The 22716-nt window shown below is 37.8% G+C and overlaps 1 protein-coding gene across 1 annotated transcript in view; it reads left to right on the forward strand.

Moving 5' to 3' along the window:
* UBE2G1 (ubiquitin conjugating enzyme E2 G1) overlaps positions 1-22716 on the forward strand; it is a 103536-nt gene that overhangs the window by 68921 nt on the left and 11899 nt on the right. The window contains exons 2-5 of the mRNA XM_029211108.1: positions 1859-1961; positions 9800-9897; positions 14978-15156; positions 19205-19327. Coding sequence (XP_029066941.1) covers positions 1859-1961; positions 9800-9897; positions 14978-15156; positions 19205-19291 — 467 coding nt within the window. The 3' untranslated portion in view covers positions 19292-19327. The remainder of the gene's footprint in view (positions 1-1858; positions 1962-9799; positions 9898-14977; positions 15157-19204; positions 19328-22716) is intronic.

Consider the following 22716-nt stretch of genomic DNA (forward strand, 5'->3'; position numbering starts at 1 on the left):
CAGTGCCGCTTGTTGGTGATTCGTATATTTATATGCACACACAATCGTGACTGTGGTGATGACTTCACAGCTGTATACATATATCAATATGTAAAAAAATAATGTAATTTAAATATGCGCAACTTACCGAATGTCAATTATATCTCATTAAAGCTGTTTAAAAAATCCTGACGTGATGCTCACCATGGATTGGTCATTATTTTATTAAGCTCTGTGTCTCTAGGAACTGTTTCTCACCTGTCTCGTCTAAGGTGCCCTCATGGCCTGTGTCCCCGCCACCTCACTAGTTCTTTGCCTCTGTTCTCGTCCCCAGCCCCCATCATTCCCCAACCGTGCTAGAGCACTCTCTCTGGAAGAGGAAAATCTCACGTTGCTACTGCTGTTCCTGTAGGCTCCAGCTATTATTCTTTTTCTTCGTGCATTTTTTTTTTTTACATCTTTATTGGAGTATAATTGCTTTACAATAGTGTGTTAGTTTCTGCTTTATAACGAAGTGAATCAGTTATACATATACATATGTTCCCATATCTCTTCCCTCTTGCGTCTCCCTCCCTCCCACCTTCCCTATCCCACCCCTCTAGGTGGTCACAAAGCACTGAGCTGATCTCCCTGTGCTATGCGGCTGCTTCCCACTAGCTATCTATTTTAAGTTTGGTAGTGTATATATGTCCACGCCACTCTCTCATTTTGTCACAGCTTACCCTCCCCCCCCCATATCCTCAAGTCCATTCTCTAGTAGGTCTGTGTCTTTATTCCCCTCTTACCCTTAGGCTCTTCATGACATTTTTTTCCCTTAGATTCCATATATATGTGTTAGCATACGGTATTTGTCTTTCTCTTTCTGACTTACTTCACTCTGTATGACAGACTCTAGGTCCATCCACCTCACTACAAATAACTCAATTTCGTTTCTTTTTATGGCTGAGCAATATTCCATTGTATATATGTGCCACATCTTCTTTATCCATTCATCCGATGATGGACACTTAGGTTGCTTCCATCTCCTGGCTATCCAGCTATTATTCTTAAGCTACTCCTGGGTGCTGGAAACTCTGGTCAGCAAGGGGGTCAACACACATAGGCAGGATGGATGGAGCCTCTGCTCTGTCTGTGCTCAGAGTCTGATGGGCCGCACAGGAACACCAACTGTAGTTGTATATCCCCAAGAATACAGAGGACTTACTCATGTAGACATATAGTTATTAGTATAAATGAAGGTTGCTTAAGCAGCAAATTCCAATGAAAAGGTATCAGGCACTCTTGGTGTTTCTGAATATGTATCCTAAAGACCACAGCATAAGAATTACCAGAAATATTGGTTTGATTTCCCTCTGAACCAGAATCTCTAGGGGATGGGCCTGACACCTGCATTTTATTTTATTTATTTTTTATTTAAAAAAAATATTTATTTATTTGGCTGTTCTGGGTCTTAGTTGTGACATGTGGGATCTAGTTCCCTGACCAGGGATCAAACCCGGGCCCTCTGCATTGGGAGTGTGGAGTCTTAACCACTGGACCACCAGGGAAGTCCTGACACCTGCATTTTAATAAGCTCTCTGTATGGCTATACCTATATACCACTAGGGAGCTACTAGAATGGTGAGAACCTAGCTGGAAACCAGGGTAGAAGTAAAAGGGCACAGTAGAAGTTGATCTTCTGGATACTTTGCTTTACCCATTGCTTCTTTGTGTTATAGAAATGGAAATGTTTTGGACATCAGGTAGCATTTTGCTAATGGATCCAGGTGTGTTCATTTAACAGGTTAGAATTTATAACATGTATATTCAAGTTCTGTAATGAATGTTGGGTGAAGATTATTTACTTAAAATTTTTGATAAACATTTTCTTTTTCCACAGAACTCAACAAAAACCCAGTGGAAGGCTTTTCAGCAGGTTTAATAGATGACAATGATCTCTACCGATGGGAAGTCCTTATTATTGGTCCTCCAGATACACTTTAGTAAGTATAATGGAACTAACATCCAAGTGGAGCTCTTTTAGCAATTGAAATATAAACTATTTTGACAAACTGAAGTTTCCCAGTTTATAAAAGTGATAAAGTTAATCAGTTTTAATTAATCACTATTAACCGATGTAAAGATACACAACAGAATGTGGTGTAATCAAAGAGCAATAGAAAAAGATGGAGTTTCTTAAATATGTTACGTAATACATTTTTAGATTCAAAGACCACAGTCTGATTTTCTGTTCTGTGTGTTTGCAGACCAACTTAAACTTACTAATATTTAATGTTCTGTAAGATGGATCTTGACTATCTGATGTTAGTGACTAGTACAAGTCTCACACTTTTTTTTTTTTTTTTTTTTTGCGGTATGCTGGCCTCTCACTGTTGTGGCCTTTCCCGTTGCGGAGCACAGGCTCCAGACGCACAGGCTCAGCGGCCATGGCTCACGGGCCCAGCCGCTCCGCGGCATGTGGGATCCTCCCGGACCAGGGCATGAACCCGTGTCCCCTGCATCGGCAGGCGGACTCTCAACCACTGCACCACCAGGGAAGCCCTCACACTTTTTTTTTTTTTTTTTCTCTCACACTTTTTATAGAAGTTGAAGTATTGAAAAAAAAATGCAGCAACCTTCTCAAAGACATACAACTGAAGGACAGCAGGGACCTTCTTGGGCAGCAGGGACCTTCTTGGGGAGTATACTTGGTCACTCAACTGTGGTCCTTGATGGTACTAACCAGCAAGGATTTGGATACATCAAACATTTTTTTGATGGTGAAATAGTTTTTTTTTAGATGTTCTGAGATGGTAACTCCCTTGTCTCCCCTTCGCCAACACCTGATGTAAGAGAAATTTCAGAGCTAGTTCTATACCAGAGCAAACTGATATATGACATACAGAGTTGAGCTGTAGTATTGATTTGGGGGTTTTCTGAGGTCTGAAAAAAATGATTTATGTTTTGTCACAACTATTCCCAGTCAAAATTTTTGCTGATTCCCCAGCGGTATGTTTGTATTGGTAATTGTTTTTTTTTAATGGTATTATTTTTATTTATTTATTTAAAAATATTTATTTGTTTATTTGGTTGCACCAGGTCTTAGTTGCGGCTCGCAGGCTCATTAGTTGTGACATATGAACTCTTAGTTGTGGCATGCATGTGGGATCCAGTTCCCTGACCAGGATTGAACCCGGGCCCCCTGCATTGGGAGCTCGGAGTCTTATCCACTGTGCCACCAGGGAAGTCCCTGCATTGGTAATTGTTGCAAACTAAAATAACTCAATTTAGTCATTCTACAATGTTAGTTTGGTAAATAACAGTAGCCAATGAAAGCCATCCTAGAGGTATTCCTCCACAACCTTAATATTATTTATTTGAAAGCAAATTTCTTACCAAATTTTGCACACAAAAATCATACATACAGCCTGGCCTATGAGCCTGATGAGGTTCTGGTCTTCTAGGTTTTTAAATCAAAACATATTGCGTGAAGGTTTACTCAAGGGAGATACAGCAACATTCCAGTGACAGAATCTTGTTAATCTTAAAGTTGATATGTGATAACAAGAGAAATTCTTCTAAACTAATGTCTGTGTAGAAGATTACCTAGGCATCCAGGTTTGACCTCGATCTCTAAGGACCTTGCAAAATTCATACACTTTTTTCGTGTGATGGTGGCAAGCATCTGTAAATATTATCAGCTGGTCCATATATATGTTGTGTCCCTTCAGCTTCACCAAAGAGAGACACTTTAATACTCATTGCACTAATTAGGCCATTCTTGCCGCCAATAAAAATATTTCTGGCCTTTCGTATACATTTAAAAACTGCTGGCTGTTGATCTGAGGTGTGGACAGCAGAAGCATTTGTGGCAGCTCCTCTGGAGTTGCTAACGAGACAACTGGCTGCCACTTCTGCACTGTCCCTTCCTGATGAGAGCACTGGCTGCACCTGGGCCGCAGTTTAACCTCAGTGCCACACATACTTTGAACATCCTGTGAGTAATGAAGCCTTAATGCAATTGACAGACCTTATAATAATCATCCAGAATTACTTTGGTATGATTGCTTTTTATTAATGACCTTTTCTAAAATTCATGTGCTGATGGTTATAACATTGTTTTTAAAGCCCTCAAAAAAGAGGTTTATGATTTATTGAGTTCAGGCCATCCCTTTTAGCGACTTCCTACTTAGAATGGTTGCAAAAATAAAGCAGTATACTGGCATTTACATTACTCATTCATTTAGTTTCCAGAAGTTTTTTCAGCACTCTTATGCTAGATGCTAGGAACATGATCTTTAATTAGCTAATAGTCACTGTTCCCAAAGAGGTTACAGTTTAGTCGGCAAGACAGCTCATTGCATAGTTATTTAATACACTTTGAGGACAGCCATGATGGAGGGAGGCATTAGGTGTTGTGAGAACTCGTTGGTAGCATGGCAGGTTATGAGTGTGTCAGGGAATTTTTCCCAGAGGAAGAGATGTCTAAAGTGGGAACTGAAGAGTTAGTAACTGTAATAGTTAGTAGGCTTTTGGCTACAAGCAACAGAAATTGGATTTTAGCTGGCTTAGAAAATAAGGAATTTTTTTTAAAAATAAAATTATTTATTTATTTTTGGCTGCATTGGGCCTTCGTTGCTGCATGCTGGCTTTCTCTGGTTGCAGCGAGCGGGGGCTACTCTTCCTTGCGGTGCGCGGGCTTCTCATTGTGGTGCCTTCTCTTGTTTTGGAGCACGGGCTCTTGGCACGCCAGCTTCAGTAGTTGTGGCACACGGGCTCAGTAGTTGTGGCTCGTGGGCTCTAGAGCGCAGGCTCAATAGTTGTGGTGCACGGGCTTAGTTGCTTTGTGGCGTGTGGGATCTTCTCGGACCAGGGCTTGCACCCGTGTCCCCTGCATTGGCAGGCAGATTCCTAACTGCTGTGCCACCAGCGAAGCCCCCTCTTGAGGCTTTCTTTCTATGAAAAACATTCTGAAACTGGTGTGACATGCCTGCTATTTTCAGACTAATGATTATCAAGTAGTGTGGCTAGCTGCCCATATCCTCGGCAAGAAAAATGTCAGGTAGGATGGCAGTAGGTTTTTACAGAAACTTTAGGAGACATGGGTAGCACCACGTAATCATAAATCTTATAAATTTGTATGAGGGAATGGTGAATGTGTACCTTTCCTGTATCTCTTATTCTTTTTTTCATCACTAATGGCTAGTGTGCTCAAGAAGTATGCTTTATTTTGTTTCCTACCTCTGCCAATGATGTGAAGAATTTGGAGAATCTTAAGATTATATGTATTTTGTAGTATTATTGCCTTACCTTGAGTGGGTATAGAAAATGAAAAGGTGGCTAACTAAACTCTCTGATTAATATTCTTTTACACTAACAAAATTCTTCCACAGTTCTGTTTAAAACTTAGAGGCGCAAGCCATATATTCTGTAATGAAATTTTGGGGGGAATGAACCTGCCTGCGTGGCTTAGAAATTGATTGATCAGTGGCAGTGCTGTGCCACTTATCATTTAGTGCTTAAGAATGTGAGTTTTGGAGACTCTTTGTTTAGCTCCCTGAGGCTACCACTGTTATCTGTGTGACTTTAAACAGTTATTTAAACTTTGTCTTGTTTCATTTCTAGGGTAAAACCCAATGCCTAGAAAGAGTTCAGAATGTTCAACATTCTGTTGTTTGTAATAGCAAAAGAAATCAGAAGCAAACATTTTGATTGTAATAGAAAAATTGTGGCAGGTAAAAATGAATAAACAGGAGACATTATCAGGAATATATAAAAGAACAGTGTTGAGCAAAATTTCAGATGGCAGCATATGGTATATCATTTAAATAAGTAAATATGGCAGAATGATAGGATCTGACAAAGTAGAATGATAGGATCTGATACTTGTAAGATTTTTATAATTTTAATACAAAAACAATAAGGGAAGTCTAATAGAAGAAACTTGAACTAGGCCTAGATTTCTCAACCTTTTCAAATGTGAAACTATTGGTTTCATACCTCTTTTTAACATCATACTAGTAATTATACTATTAATACCTGTGAAGAGAATGTATAATGGGAGGGAAGGTATTTTTAATTCATTGATGCTTTTCATAAACTTTCATTTTGTTCATCGTAGTAGATCTTTATATATTTGAAAAATAGTGAATATGTGACATTTTAATATTAGTTTACTATGTTTTGTACTCTTTGAGTGTTCTGAGTTTTTTGCTAACTTGGCTGTTCACTGTTCACTAGAAGTTTGTGCCCACAAGTTGGGACTACTGAACTAGGCTTTTAAAAATAACAAGTAGGATTTTCACAGGTATTAGAGAAGTTAGAGATTCCACCTGTAGGAGAAAAACTGTAAGGAACTGCATGATTAGTTTAGAATGGGTGAGGACATTGCAGACAGAGTTAAAATTGTGTACTTTAAACTTTTAAGGATAGTCCTATTAAAATTTAAAGATTGAAAATAATTCAATAGACTAAGGCAATTTTTCATGATAGGGATTCCAATCAGCTAATATAAAGCTTTTTTTTAAAAAAAATTATTTTACTTATTTATTTTTGGCTGTGTTAGGTCTTTGTTACGCAGGCTTTCTCTAGTTGCAGCGAGTGGAGGTTACTCTTCGTTGTGGTGCGCGGGCTTCTCATTGCAGTGGCTTCTCTTGTGGAGCACGGGTTCTAGGCGCACGGGCTTCAGTAGTTGTGGTACGCGGGCTCAGTAGTTGTGGCTCGCGGGCTCTAGAAGGCAGGCTCAGTAGTTGTGGCACACAGGCTTAGTTGTTCTGCATGTGGGATCTTCCCGGACCAGGGCTCGAACCCATGTCCCCTGCATTGGCAGGTGGATTCTTAACCACTGCGCCACCAGGGAAGCCCCTAATATAAAGCTTTTAAGTAGATCTGATATCAGTTAGAACTCAGGGACCCAGGAAAGCTAACTTAGTATCGGAATAGTCTTACCAGTGGGATAAAGTACATGGGCTTTGTGGTAGCTGTTTTGATGTTGTTTTACATAGATTCTTGGCTATTTTCTGTATTTGTGGCTTTCAAAGTGTTTTTGTTTTTCTTTTTGTTTTCTTTGGAGGTGATAAAAATGTTCTGGAACTATGCAGTGGTGATGGTACAGCTTTGTGAATATACTAAAACCCATTGAATCGTACACTTCAAAAGGGTGAATCTCATGGTATGTAAATCATACCTCAAAAATTTTTTTTTTTTTTTTGTGGTACGCGGGCCTCTCACTGTTGTGACCTCTCCCGTTGCGGAGCACAGGCTCCGGACGCGCAGGCTCAGCGGCGATGGTTCACGGGCCCAGCCGCTCTGCGGCATGTGGGATCTTCCCGGACCGGGGCACGAACCCGTGTCCCCTGCATCGGCAGGCGGACTCTCAACCACTGCGCCACCAGGGAAGCCCTTTTTATTCTATTTTTATTGGTTTATAAAGAAAACTCGTTAGTGACTCACTTACTTAGCTTTGCAGCCCCAGTTTGAAAAACTAGTTCATAGAATTAATATTTCCTAAGGCCAGTTTTGGCACTAATTTATCCAGTTGGGGTAACATAGTCCGAGAAGGTAGACTTATCTCTTAACAGTGTAATGCACTCTTTACAACTGCTGTTCTAGTCTCCATTCCCTCAAGTCTTCATGTTTTTTCCCTTCAATAGATAGTCTCATAAATTATGAAAATTAAGACCATAAGGCAGGCATAAAATTTGTCAACTTTCTTCCTTTTTTACCCCTGGATATCTGTACTACATTCAGTCTGTTTTCTTCCTGTGCAAAAGGAAAGGATATTCTTTCTTTTTCGTGGTAAGCCCTTTACTACCCTTATTTTCTTCCTTCTAATTTCTCAGTTACTCTGTTTCGAGGTTTTTAAGGTCGAGGTTACTTTTTATACTCGGAATCTAGTGGCCTTTCCTAAGTATTTAGAAGTGTTTGGTGTTAATGATCTACCTTTCTTTGTTTAACTCCCCTCATCTTGCTTTTATGATTAGAAAAAGGCAATAAGAATTAATACTTGCTTGTGGTTAAAAATTCATGGTATATCAAAATGTACAAAGCAGAAAGTAAAAAAATCTCATAATCTTGTGCTTCAGAGTTAATTAACCATTATTATTATATATTGGTGTCATGTTTCCAGACATTTTTCTATTTGTATATAAACATACCCTCACTTTTTCTTCGTAAAGGCAAATGGGCTTATTCTATAGATTAAAAAAAAAAATTAACAATAGATTGCTCATATCATTCCAGTATTTATTACCAGTATTTTTCTTGATATTTTCCTCTGACTCTAGAATGGTAAGTGCCATAAATCAGTGATCTCTAATGTTTTGGTCCCTGTTGTATTCTTTTACATACAACAGTGCCTCCCATAGGTAGATAATCATTATCTATTTGTTTAATGAATGAAAACCATTTAATGAGCTGAGGATTCCATTTCTCGATGATCTGAAACAAACACAGTCAGATGACCCTGCTCTGATGGGGTGTACATCTTAAAATAAGAGAATCAGAGGTGTGAATTGCTTTTGCAATAAAGAAATGAAAAGAGGTCCATGTGATAGAGGGACACAGTGGCTAGTTAAGATTGGGTAGTCAAGCAAAATCATTCTCAAGAGGTAACATTTAAGCTGAGTTCTGAATATGACAAAGGGAGAACAGTGTTTCAAACAGAGGAAACAGCTAGTACCGAGGACACAAGTCAGGGGCTTTGTCATTTTTGCCCCGTAAGGCTGACTTTTTTTCATTGGTTTTCTTTAACAATGACTTATGTTGTTTTGACAGTTGTTCAGGAACAGTTCCTAAGCAAATGACAGTGCTCTGCAGTGCCTTAACACAACAGTCACAGCCACATGTGCCTATTAGAATTAAACAAGATTAAAAATTCCGCTCCTCAGTTGTACTAGCCATATATATATATATATTTTTTTTGTGGTACGCGGGCCTCTCACTGTTTGACCTCTCCCGTTGCAGAGCACAGGCTCCGGACGCACAGGCTCAGCGGCCATGGTTCACGGGCCCAGCCGCTCTGCGGCATGTGGGATCTTCCCAGACCGGGGCACGAACCCGTGTCCCCTGCATTGGCAGGCGGACTCTCAACCACTGCGCCACCAGGGAAGCCCTCGCCATATTATTGATACAAGTGGTTGGTGGCTAACATATTGGCCAGCGTAACTATAAACCATCTCTAGTGTGTGAAAGTTCTGTTGCACAGCCCTACTTTGGAAAGTCACCAATTATAAACTCCTTGAGAGACTTTATGCTTTGTTCACTGCTGTACTCCCAGTGTCTGACACGTAAAGACTGAATAAATATTTGTTAAATGATAAGATGAATACCTGGATGGATGGATTGAAGGTCAGCACATCTGTTCCCAGAGAGGGAATAAGAAAATGCATAAGCTCTCAGATGAGAAAAAGCTTGTTGTGTTTGAAGAACAGAAAGAAGACTGGCTGGAACAAGAGAGAAGAGTGGAAGATTGAGATCAACGTAGAGAAATTGGCAACTTGACCCTGATAGGCAATGTTAAACTTAACTTTTAAATTTTGTTTTAAGTGTAGTGGGAAGAGATTAAAAGGTTTGTAGCACAGCAGTCATGTAATCTGATCTGGATGCCTTTTTTTAAAGCTGTTTCTTTCATTTTACTGCTTTTTGAGAGTTTAATAAGGTGGTAGGTATGACAGTTTATTAAACTGTATATTTGAGTAAAGTAAACTGCTTGAAATCCAGATTATTTATTTTGTTTATAATGTTAGCACTAGCATCCTTGTTTTATGTTTGTTTTAATAATTTTCTTATTTATAAGCAGGAACTTATAGGCAAGAACTTGTTTTTGTTTTTGTATTTCCAGTGAAGGTGGTGTTTTTAAGGCTCATCTCACTTTCCCAAAAGATTATCCCCTTCGGCCTCCTAAAATGAAATTCATTACAGAAATCTGGCACCCAAATGGTAAGTTTATCTAGTTTTACTTTTACATTTGCAAGTATGATGGCCTGTCCCTGAAGTTTTCAAGGTCAATAAGGAAGATGTACTTCTCAATGAAATTGCGTTGGAATTTTTGTACTAAGTTTGTTGTGTTTGTTATGCACATGGTCTTGGATTTAGATTCCTTAGAAGAGAAGAATTGACAGAGATCACATGGGAAAAAAAAATCTTCATTTATTTATTTATTTATTTACTTACTTACTTAGTTTTCAGCTCGTTTTGAGACTCATGATGTTCCTAACTAGAGGCAGGGTTGGTGGGTGATATTCAGCATTAATAGAGCTCTTATAATTGAGGAGATAATTTCCAAGGTATTAGGTGACTCATTAGCTATTACAAAGAGCTTAGAAGTAATTAAACCTGGATTTTTAATTTCTATTTTCTCACCTTAGCTCCTAGACTATGGACAATGCTTAACTTTTAATGTATATTCTTAGCTGTCAAAAAGAAATGTCTTACCTACATCATAAGGTGATTGATAGGATCAAATGAGATACAATACTGTGTGTTTAAACCTTCAAAAGTATCCAGTACTGCAGTGCATAAAATGGTGACATTGACTTTTTTACCCAAAGATGTACTACCATTTAAAATTCACTTTGTGAGCCAAAGGTTAGGCTAGATAAACTATGTGTATACACAGTCTCCCTGAACTTTTGGCCTTGTTTTTTATGATAGAGCTTGCAAGAATTTCTTTCCTAAGTATTTTGACTATCAGTATTTTGTAATCAAAGTTGTCTTTTTAGACAATTACACTGATCTTCATTCTACTTCTCATAGTCCAGGCTTTCAGTTGCAAGGAAGAGAAACCCTTATATATTAGTTTAAGCAAAAATCAGTGAGGGTAACAGATGCACGAATAAACCAAGGCTTTGTTTCAAGGAAGTGTAATAGCACCCAGTGACTTGAAAAACAGATGAGTCTTACTTAGGAGAGACTAGACTGGCAAATGGAAAACTATTGGGAACCAAGGAAGCCACCATATTTCATCACATCTAAGATAGCAGTGATGACAAAAGACATAGTTAATTTTTGCACCAGGAAGAAGGGAGAAAAATAATTTCTTTCTGGTAGAACACATTAGCGATAGTCCTACAAGATATATGGAGGCACGAATTGACCACATCTGCCTTGGGCGTTTCTTTCATTTCTTCCTAGCCTTTTGCCAGTTTCTCCTGCCTTCTCTTGAATTATGTGATGTGTAATAGTCAATCTTTTTCCACCTATTTCAAAGGAAAATGTAACTAAGTTTCTGAATGTTGTCTCTACCACAAATTATATTACTGTAGGTAAAAGCCTCTTGAACCTTAGTTTCTCTATCTGTGAGAGTTACATGAGAGAATATATGTAAGCAGTACATGGAACCTCTGTTAAGAGGAACAATAGCAATGGCCTCCGTAGTTTAAGAGGGCAACTGAAATGAGTGTTTATTTTCTTTGTTTTTTAAGGTTGAAGGGATTGTTGGTTTGCAGACCGTAAGGGAGAAGGCATTAGAGAGTGAAGTAATTAAGACGTGATTTGAGTGAAGGGATGCTTTGTGAAGAAAGGATACCCGAGGAGGCAATGGGCCAGGGATGGCAGGTTCAGAAGGAGCTAGACTTAGAAAGGGGAGTGAGAGTGGTCTGCAATGGGAATGAGGGGAAAAACCAGCATGTGAGTTTCTGCTAGGTGCTGGAGATACAAAGATGATCGAGTTATGGTCTTTCTGTAAGGATATTATGGTATGTGTAAGGGAAAGATGGACATAAATTTAATGGTGAAACAGAGACAACAGTGATGTTGTTTTAAAGGTGTTTGGTAGCATAGAAGAGGGAGTCAGGGAATGATGGAGAATGTGATCCTTAAATAGAATTTTGAATATGTATCTTTAGTCGTGGGGACTCAAGTTTTAAAGCTGTATAGTAGGTTCATCATGACTATATTTATGTCTAGAAAGTTTATACTCACAGGGGAAGGCTTGGAAGGGAAAACCAGACAAAATAGCTAGGAGATAGAGGATTTTATCAATTGCTAATGGGTACGGCATTTCTTTCTGTGGTGATGAATATATTGTAAAATTGATTGTGGTGATGGTTATACAACTCTTTAAACATACTAGAAACCATTAAATTGTATACTTCAAATACATGAATTATATCTCAAAAGCTGTTTTATTAAAAATTATTATATGGTAAAGTCATACAAGTCATTTGTATGACTTAGATGCATTCAATTTGAGACTTGTTTTTCTGGAGGTGCAGTTGACATAACCACTTAGGTAATTAAAGAAAACTAGTCAAGGCTCAGCAGTGAGCTTAGGGCCTTGGAAGTTACCGACATCAAGATGACAGGTAACGTATATCAAATCATCATGTGGTATACCTTAAACTTACACAACGTTTTCTGTCAATTATATCTTAATAAAGCTGGCGGGGGGGAGATGGTGGGTAACACTGTGATATAATGAATGGTTTAATTTACTTAGGGAAAAGATGATTAATTTTGGAGGTTAGGATAACATCAAAAGTCAGACCAAGGAAAAGAAGAAAGTGATTGAGAGAATGGCTTCAAGAACCAGGGAAAGGAAGTGTGCCACGGAAGTAAGAGAGGAAAATGTGTCCAGGAAGGTGTCCTCAACAGTATCAGTTGTTTTGGGCCCAGAAGGGTTGACTTTAAAAATACCCAGGAGAATATGTTCTCCCAGTCACTTTGTGAGAATAGTCATAGCATCCTGTTTAGAAGCAGAAGACAGTTTCCCATAAGGCAAAAAAGAGAGTACCCAAGTGTAAATAGAGAAGACGAGGGGAAATCAGATTTTCCTAATTTTAGAGCACAGCTTCAAGAGAAGGGAGACAACTTGAAGGGTATGCATGGTTCAGGTAGTTTAGTTTCAAGATGGAAGAAGAGCTGTGTTTTCTTTTCAGTCATTGATGCTGAGACTGTTGGCTAGCTACTTATGGGGAAATTGATTTAGAAATTTTCTTCACACCAAACAGCAAAGTGAATTAAAACTCTAAATGGAATAAAAAGTTTCAAGTGGTTTTTAAAAATAGTGAATATTATTCTCTGGGTGTTAGGAACAAGGAGTTTCTAGTTTCAAAAGCAATAAATATTGGAAGACTATAAAGAGGGAAGAGAAATGGTAACTAAATTCAGTATGGGATTCTTAAATGAATCTTGTGTCAGATAATAAGGCCAGCCATTAAAAAACATTATTGGGGTATTGAAATGAAAGAAAAAAATAACAGGCAAAAATTAAACAAGGAAAATTAAGAAGCAGTTTGGCAAGAAGAAAACTAAACATTGAGTACATAAATGGGTAAAGGACATGAACAGACATTTGACTAAAGAGGAAATACATAAAGTTTCTGTACACGGAAAAATTTAGCCCCTAAAAGTATTTTAAACTAGATTTCAGTTGTGAAATTTAAAAATTTTTCAATAAAGAAAAATCTTAGTTTTATTGCCTTGTCACTCAGAATTATCAGCTCATATCTTGCATTTTTAAAGTGTAATTTGGTGATAGGCATTAAGCATAAAAACCTCTTTCTAAGAAACTAAACTGTATGTTTAAAATGAAATGACACAAGGTTAAAAAATTTTAAAGGTGCTAAATTACGATAATTTTTATAAAAGGGTCTCAAATAGATTCTCTCTGATAGAATTCTATACAAACATTTGATGTTAAATGTTTTCAAAGAAAATGACTTCCAAAGAAAAAATTTTAAGTGTAAGTGAGGAAAATATCTTAATACTGTGTAAGCATTTTCTGTTCAACTTTATAGTGCTGTCACAAGTTTTGCTGTTGTTATTCTTGATCTAGTTAGTTATTTCATTTTAGTTAAGAGATTTTACTAGGAGGTGTAGGTGAGTTGGGAAAAGGAACCTTAACTGCAGAACAGCTCATATACAAGACATTGAAGGCATGAGTCTTGAATGTTGCATTCACTGCTGAACTCCATGTCAGGTGGTGGGGGCCTGGCACACGGCACGCGTTCAAGAAGCATTTATCGTAGAGCCACAGTGCACACGAACTTTGACTCTGGTTACCCAGAGTTTATAATAGCAGGGGAGTGCTTGAGTTAGGAGGTGAAAAGTAGGCTTTAACATTATACCTATCATAAATTTGTTGGACTTTAGGTAGGAAGTCAGGGATGAAATATACATAAATAGTGTCATTGGTTGTTTATAGGATTTGGAAATTTGGTTAAAAAGTTTTTCACCAAAATTTTATACTTTTCTGTCTTTTCTAACATTTCTCCAATAAGTATGCTTTTTGCAATAGGGAAAATTTCACTGTAGAAGATTAATGAATGTTACGATTTTGATAGTTCCCTAATAGGGAATATTTGTGTGATGTAAATGTGGATTAGGACTCCTCTACCCCTTTTGATCAACAATTAATTTGTGGCTTGGATTTTAAAACCGTTTTATAGATTAGGGGCCTAATGAATATCACTTATGTTGATGAATTTTCACTAGCAATATAACATGTTCCTTTTGTGGATTTGAGTATACTTTTTCCCTGAAAATATAATTTTGCCTTTATGTGATTTTAAAAGTATATTATCATGTTACCTTTTATTTTTTTCTTAGGAAAGTCTCTAGACCTTTGACTATTAACAATTTCAATCAATAAGTTAGTGGGGAAACTAGGAATTCATTATCCAGAAACTCAATTCTGGTGTTTGGACCATATACTTTCTACAAATGAAGAACAGATTCAACAGATGCCATTTCTTCATTTCATTGTATTTATTACATGTAAATGCTAGGCACCATCTACATACTATGTGTCTTGAAATTTTGCACAAATGAAAAAGGTAGCTTACCTTCCTTTTGGGTTTGTCAGGTGGATCCTACTTGGTAAAATCTTTGGTCTTCCTAAAAGGTTAACAGGTTCCATTTTGGAAATTAACTTCTGTATCTTTTCAGTGGTACAGTGGTATTGAATTTTATACAGATGCCGTGGGAATTGGGACCATGTTTATTATAATATGTATTTTATGTATAGTCAAATTATTTTAAATATTTAAAACAGTAATCTTATTCTTTAATTTTGCAGTTGATAAAAATGGTGATGTATGCATTTCTATTCTTCACGAGCCCGGGGAAGATAAATATGGTTATGAAAAGCCCGAGGAACGCTGGCTGCCTATTCACACCGTGGAAACCATCATGATTAGTGTCATTTCTATGCTGGCAGACCCTAATGGAGACTCACCTGCTAATGTTGACGCTGCGGTAAGGTGGTCACATGCACACATCTCCCCTCCCGTTTAATTAAAGTTGATTAGAACTATAGTAACTTTATAAGTATATATGTGTGGGTGTGTATGATATATGTTTTTATTCATTTAATTTTTTCATGAATCTGTACAAAGATAAGTAAGACGTAACTAAGCTTTACCCCTAAATATTTGTACCTGCATCTTTTAAGAATAAGGACACTAGGGGATTCCCTGTTGGTGCAGTGGTTAAGAATCCTCCTGCCAGTGCAGGGGACATGGGTTCGATCCCTGGTCCAGGAAGATCCTACATGCTGTGGACCAGCTAAGCCCATGTGCCACAACTACTGGGCCTGTGCTCTACAGCCCACGAGCCACAACTACTGAAGCCTGCGTGGCCTAGAGCCCGTGCTCCACAACAAGAGAAGCCACCTCAGTGAGAAGCCCACGCACCACAACGAAGAGTAGCCCGTGCTCGTCGCAACTAGAGAAAGCCTACGAGCAGCAACAAAGACCCAACGCAGCACCCCCCAAAAAAATAAATTAAAAAAAAAAAAGGAATAAGGACACTATCCTATATAACTATAAAACAGCTGTCATACCTATGAGAACTTATTATCAGGTCCCTAGTAGGTCCATATTATTATTCCCAAACTTTTATTTTTAAAACTTTCAGACCTACAAAATGTTGCATTAGTTATAAACACCTTAAACACCCCTATACCCTACACATATAGGTTCACAAATGTGGACATTTTACAACGTGGTTATTATCATTATTATTATTTGCTAAACTGAGAATACAGATCTTTATGTTTAAGTATATACTTAAATACTTCAGCATGTATCTCCTAAGAACGAAATGGGTGGGGCGGCAGAATCCAGAATTTTAGGAACCCACATTGCTTTTGAAAAATTAATTAATTTTGGCTGTGTTGGGTCTTCGTTGCTCCACGAGGGCTTTCTCTAGTTGTGTTGAGTGGAGGCTGTTCTTCATTGTAGTGCTCGGGCTTCTCATTGCAGTGGCATCTCTTGTTGCGGAGCACAGGCTCTAGGCGTGTGGGCGTCAGTAGTTGTGGCACTCGGGCTCAGCAGTTGTGGCACATGGGCTTAGTTGCTCTACGGCATGTGGGATCTTCTGGACCAGGGCTTGAACCCATGTCCCCTGCATTGGCAGGTGGTTTCTTAACCAGTGCGTCACCAGGGAGGTCCTCACGTTACATTTTGTATTCGTTTTATTTATTTTTTACTTATTTATTTATTTTTTATTTTGAAAAGGTTGGTATTTCTTACCATTTTACTGTAGGTTTCTCATTTTTACATTATTGTTTTTATTTTCATTTTTTTTGGTCTTCTCTTCCTTCTCCTTTTCTTTTTTTTAAAAATTATTTTATTTATTTGTTAATTTTTTTTGGCTGCGCTGCACTCCATGGCATGTGGGATCTTAGTTCCCTGACCAGGGTTCGAACCCATGCCCCCTGCAGTGGAAGCATGCAGTCTTAACCACTGGACCGCCACAGAAGTCCTGTATTCATGTTTTATTAGTCTCCTTTAATCTAGAATAGTCCTAGTTCCTCAGCCGTCTATCCTTCTTTAACAATCCTTTTGTTCTAATTCTTATTCTTGGAAACTTTGTTAGTATATGTGAAAGCTGGGAGGTTAAATTCACCTCTTTTCCTTGTTATTTCAAACCTACATAAAAACTTGGGTGAAATCTTACATGTAGAAAAACACTACATATAATAACCCCCTTTCAAATCTCTGGCTTTGAATTTTTGAATTTAGTAATTGAATTGAAGTAAACACTGGCAGAAAACCATTCTAACTTCTAATAAGTCAAGTATCAGTCCAAACAACATAAGGGGCGCATGTGTGCAGAATTGGTTTCACTCAAGAGTGTGTGAGTAATAAGCCAGATGTTAAACTAAGAGTGAAAAAAAAAATAAACTAAGAGTGAGTTGGAGGAAGAGGGGTACCATTTAAATGCCAAAGTGAGGAAGTAATTACTTTCAGTACCAATACCCACACTAGCAGCTCTAATTCTAGTGGTCTTCAGTATATTTATATAAAATCTATATATCATCATTATTATTTTAGGAAGGTATTAATTTTGGGTGTAGGTAGGAGGAAAGGCCAAGCTATTGAGTCATACAGACTTTCTGTCAGTCTCTTTTCAGCCCCACTTCATTTATTTATTTGTTTGTTTGGCTGCTCCGGGTCTTAGTTGCGGTATGTGAGATCTTAAGTTTCAGCATGCGGGATCTTTAGTTGTGGCATGCGGGCTCTTAGTTGCAGCATGCAGGATCTAGTTTCATGACCAGGGATCTAACCTGAGCCCCCTGCATTGAGAGCGTGAAGTCTTAACCACTGGACCACCAGGGAAGTCCCTCAGCCCCACATCTTTTTTTTTTTTTTTTTTTTTAAAATATTTATTTATTTATTTATTTGGCTGCACTGGGTCTTCTTTAGCTGTGGCATGCACCTCACCCCCACTTCTTACTGACTTCTCAGAGCTGTCATTTCCAAACTTTAACTTCAGAGTTCTGTTGAATAGGTCCTTTTCCCTCCTTTGCTGGGGTTCCATTGAGACTCCTGTAGGCTACTACTTTCTCTCCTCTAATGTGCGTTTCATTGTTCTTCCATCTACTTTCGGTCTTCCAGAAAAAATTTCTCCCCATTATTAGATGATTTTAATGCCATTTTCTTTGATAGTGAGGATTTATACCTTAAAGAAATAATTCCGGTATGATCATTTTAATAGGATCTTAGGAGAGCTAAGAGATAAACATATGTGCTTCTTGGTCTGTTGATTCCATAGGTTCTTCACATGTAAAATGCACATGATAACACCACCCATCTGGTCATCCACAGTGTGTGGCATAGTGGATTCAACAAATGGCGACTCTGTTATTAGCTAGCTCCTGCTTTGAACCATCATCTACCAATCTGTCTTCTACCTAGAAGTCATCCTTGCCCAGTCTTGTGTGTCACCAGAGAATGTCAGTCAAATTATATATCTAAATTCCTTTCCACCCCTCTGCCATTGATTTGAGTCCTTTTAACTTCTTACCTACATTATTGTAATAGCTTTCTATCTCATCTCCCTGCTCTCAGTCTTACTTCTCTCTGCTAAGTGCTCTTTTTAGGTGATTTTTTTTTTCTTCCTTTTCTTGAGATTGACCTTCCTTCTTTTCTGGAATTGACCCTTTCTCCTTAAAATTTCTTAAATATGATAATGAGGTAATTACAGACAATAACATTTTATCCATAAGTATTTCATCAAACATCTCCAAATCTCTGTAGATGTTAGCATTATAGTTTATCTCATAATTTATTATAATGATTGGCTTTCTGGGGTGCCTTGCTTTGAGGGCAAAAATTGTTCAAATCTCTTCCTCTGCACAGGCAAGTATTGAAGATTTCTGTAGTCTTTGCTGTCCCTAAATGGATGATATAGCGGGGGGAAAAAAGGGCTGAGCATTTTTGTGAGAATTTCCTGGTATTTACATGCTAAGTAAAATCAGCTCTATTCTCCTGTGAAACTATGCTGGTGCTGTTTTGTGTTCCATTTTTATGGGCCAGGCAGTGATAGTGATATTGTCACTGTCATGTGTCCCACCCCCTCATCCCCCCGCCCCCACTAGAAATAGTACTCAGTATCATCTCAGTATGATGCATTACACCCATATACTTGATATTGGAGGCACTGTTATGTCTACTTTATTTTCTGCTTGCTACCCAGTAGGGAGAGTTGGTGATCCTTCAGATAGCCTGGATATCTTATTTGTAAGTCGTAGCTTTCTTTTTAGCATAATACAAAACTGCTAATGATCTTCAGGGCCTTTTCCTTTTTTAAAGAGACTTTTGCCTGTAGAGGTCATTTGCATGTATCTTAGCAGAGTGGCTTGCAAAAGTGTTTCTTGACTACTTTTCTACCTTGTCAACTTTTTAACATTTTAAAAGTATTCACATTACCAAAGCATTACATTCAGAGTTAAAGTTAGTATTTGAGATTGTAAGAGGAGTTTACATAAAATCAGTTGCTGTTACTTTTGTACTTACAGAAAGAATGGAGGGAAGACAGAAATGGAGAATTCAAAAGGAAAGTTGCCCGCTGTGTAAGAAAAAGCCAAGAGACTGCTTTTGAGTGACATTTATTCAACAGCTGTAACTTCACTTATTTCAGGGTAAGTTCATTTAAAAAGTCATCCTATTCTTTTGCATTTTTATACACGTCATAAATGTTTTTAGAAATTGTGTGATTTGGGTATTTGAATTGCTTGTTTTCATTGGCCTCATTTTTTAGTGGTAGTATCCAGTAGTCTCCTATTTCTCAGCAGAAATAGTGTCATCCCCTTGCTTTTTCCTTCAGTAAATACAGCTGTTTTTTACCAGATATTCTGTGTTAAACTGGTTGTTAGTATGGTAACAGTCTATTTCTTTTCACTGATGGTAAAATTTCTCATTATAAAGTTCTGTTCTGCTTTTTTTTAAAGCTAAGTTTCCTCCGTTTTACCTTTTGGGTTACCATCTTTGACTAAGCTAGGCATTGAAGTTTCTTGTATCTTCTCATACTGTGCTATATGAATAAAGAATGACTTAAATTTTTGTTTCCCAGTTTTTTTTAAAGAAGGATCATACTTTATATTAAACATCTACCTTTCTTGTTTTAATTGGTCTTTATCTCCTTGTTTATTACTTATAGGGCCAGTAGGAAAATTTTCCCTTTTATTGTATACCATCTGTCCACAAGTCCGTTTTAAGTCTAGCAAGGAGCCAAAGATAGCAGCCACCCATCTGGCTTAGAAGAGGACATGGTGTAGATGAATTGACCAAATGTGTGATATTTAAGTTATTTGGTTTCCGTTTTTAAAATCAAATATCGAGGTGATAAAACCTGTGTATGAAACGTAGCATCTAAAAAATCAGAATACATGATACATCCCTGTACCTGGCCACCTATTTTAAGCAAAAGAACTTTAGGAATTCCCAGGTGGTCCAGTCAGTGGTTAGGACTCCGTGTTCTCACTGCCGAGGGCCCAGATTCAATCCCTGGTGGGGAAATAAGATCCCACAGGTTGTGTGGTGTGGCCAATCAATCTATCAATCAATATTAAAAAAGAAAAAGAACTTTATTACTACTTGTTACATCTCCTATATTCCCCTCCTACCCCATCCTTTTTTCATATTCCCAATTCTTTGTTTACCATTGCTTTTCTTCATAATTTCATCAAGTTTGTATTCCTAAACAACATACTCCACGTTTTTGAACTGAATATATGTGAAATTATAATGTATGCATTCTTTTGTGACTTTTAGCTCATCATTATATTCTTGAAATTGGTCTTTGTTATGTGCAGTTATATTTCTTCTGTTTTCACTGTTTAGTATTTCATTAGATAAATTGCTCTTGATTCTCATTGCATTATTTCTCTATTTTGGGAGGGGTTCTTTTGTTTGTTTTGCTTTTTTTGTTGTTGTTTTGTTTTTGCTTGGTGTTTTTGTTTGTTTGTTTGTTTTTTGTTCTTTTGGGTTTTTTTGGCCATGCCTCCTGGCTTGCAGGATCTTAGTTCCCCAATCAGGGATTGAACCTGGGCCCAGGGCAGTGAAAACACAGAGTCCTAACCACTGGACCACCAGGGAATTCCCCTATTTTGCTCTGTTTTTGCTATTACAGAGAATGTGGCTATCCTTGTTTCTTGTTGCAGAGATACTACAAAAGTTTCTTGGGGGCTTCCCTGGTGGCGCAGTGGTTGAGAGTCCACCTGCCGATGCAGGGGACACGGGGTCGTGGCCTGGTCCGGGAAGATCCCACATGCCGCGGAGCGGCTGGGCCCGTGAGTCATGGCCTCTGAGCTTGCACATCCGGAGCCTGTGCTCGGCAACGGGAGAGGCCACAACAGTGAGAGGCCTGCGTACGGCAAAAAATAAAAAAATAAAAAAAAAATAAAAAAAGTTTCTTGGGTGTATACCTAGGGGTGGCATTAAGTTAAAGGTATATGCACATCACTTTGAGTAGATAATGCCAAATTGTCTTCCAAAATGTTGCATCTATTTATACTCCTTTTGGCAAGGACAAGGATTCCATTTGTTCCATATTCTCTTTAACATTTGATATTATCAGACTTCTTCAAAGTTTGTTTTCCCAAAGTTTTTGATCTGGTGTAAAATGATATGTCATTATGGACTTAATGTGTGTTGCCTTAGTTACCAATGCAATTGCGTATTGTAACATGTGTTTGACCATTGACGCTTCCTCTGTGAAATGCTTATTCTGGTCTTCCCTGTTTTTCAGTTAGGTTATTGATTTGTATCCTTGTCAGTTCACTTTTTCCATGGTGTCTTTGGATGAACAAGATGCTTAATTTTAATGCAGTTTAATTTTTTAGTTCTTTCCTGTATGCATTTTACTTTTTGTGTCTTAGTTTCTTCCCTGCCATCAGAAAGCTACTATTGTATACTGTCTTCTAAAAGTTATTATGGTTTTGCCTTTCACAAATGTGTTGAAGTCACTGAAATTGGTTGATGTATGGTGTGAGTTGGAGTTCAACTTTACCCTTTAATTCCCCCTAATATATAACTGTTGACTGCATCATTTATTGACAAGTCCATCCTTTCACCACTGATATGCAGTGTTGGTTATGTTGTAAAACTACATTCCAGGTATGTGTTGATCTGTTTCTGACCTTTCTAGGTTTCCTTGGTTGGCTTGTCTATCCTTGAACCGGTATCACACTGTCTTAATTTTTATTTATGATTTTTATGATTAAACGTATCAAATGCAAAGGTAAATCAGAAGTTAAGCTAAAGTCTACCCACTTTTCATTCTGTTTTCATGTTTGATTATCTCTAAGTTTCTGAAAAGACTCATATCTACTTTTAGATCTTGTTATAATAACCTAAAATGCTGAAAATTAACTTTACTTCTCTTTGTTCCCAACAGATATAGCAATAACCTTGCAGTCTTCAAATTATTTCTGTTTTTCACTATCTTATTTATATCTGTTTTGTTTATTTTTGCTAACAGTCCTGTCCTGATTTCATTATCATTACATCTAATACCTCCCACACGTCTAGTCAGTGATCCTCATCTTTTCTTTTGACCCTTGCTTTCCACCACCTTAGGTCAAGTTCTTGTTACTAGTTGAACATCTTTTGTGTCGGCCTGCACTTCATCCTAGATATTTGTCCTGGATACAGCTGCCATGTTAGTCTTCATGAAGCTCAGCTCATTTATTGCATTGGTTCTTGTATGGGTCGGACAATATCTTAGGAACAACAAGCACTTCAGGGCTTGTTTTCCTCACCCATACTACTTTCCAGTCAGAAAAGAGCTTGGCGACAACAACGAATTGAGAGGAAGGAAGTAATAGGTTGAAGCCTAAGCTTATGTGTGATTTTACCTTATAAACAGTACTTTATAAATTTAGGAAATAATCAAGAGTTTTTTTTACCTTGATAGTATATTGCAAATAAAATAAATAAGTACGAATGAAGTGTCACAAACTAATTTTGTAAGGGATTATATATTCTTTGTTGGTGGGATTAGAGTTAATTTATACTTGATCATAACATA

The sequence above is a fragment of the Monodon monoceros genome, unplaced genomic scaffold (genome assembly GCF_005190385.1).
Source record: "Monodon monoceros isolate NGI ecotype Baffin Bay Population unplaced genomic scaffold, NGI_Narwhal_1 Super_Scaffold_9, whole genome shotgun sequence".
Classification (NCBI taxonomy): Eukaryota; Metazoa; Chordata; class Mammalia; order Artiodactyla; family Monodontidae; genus Monodon; species Monodon monoceros.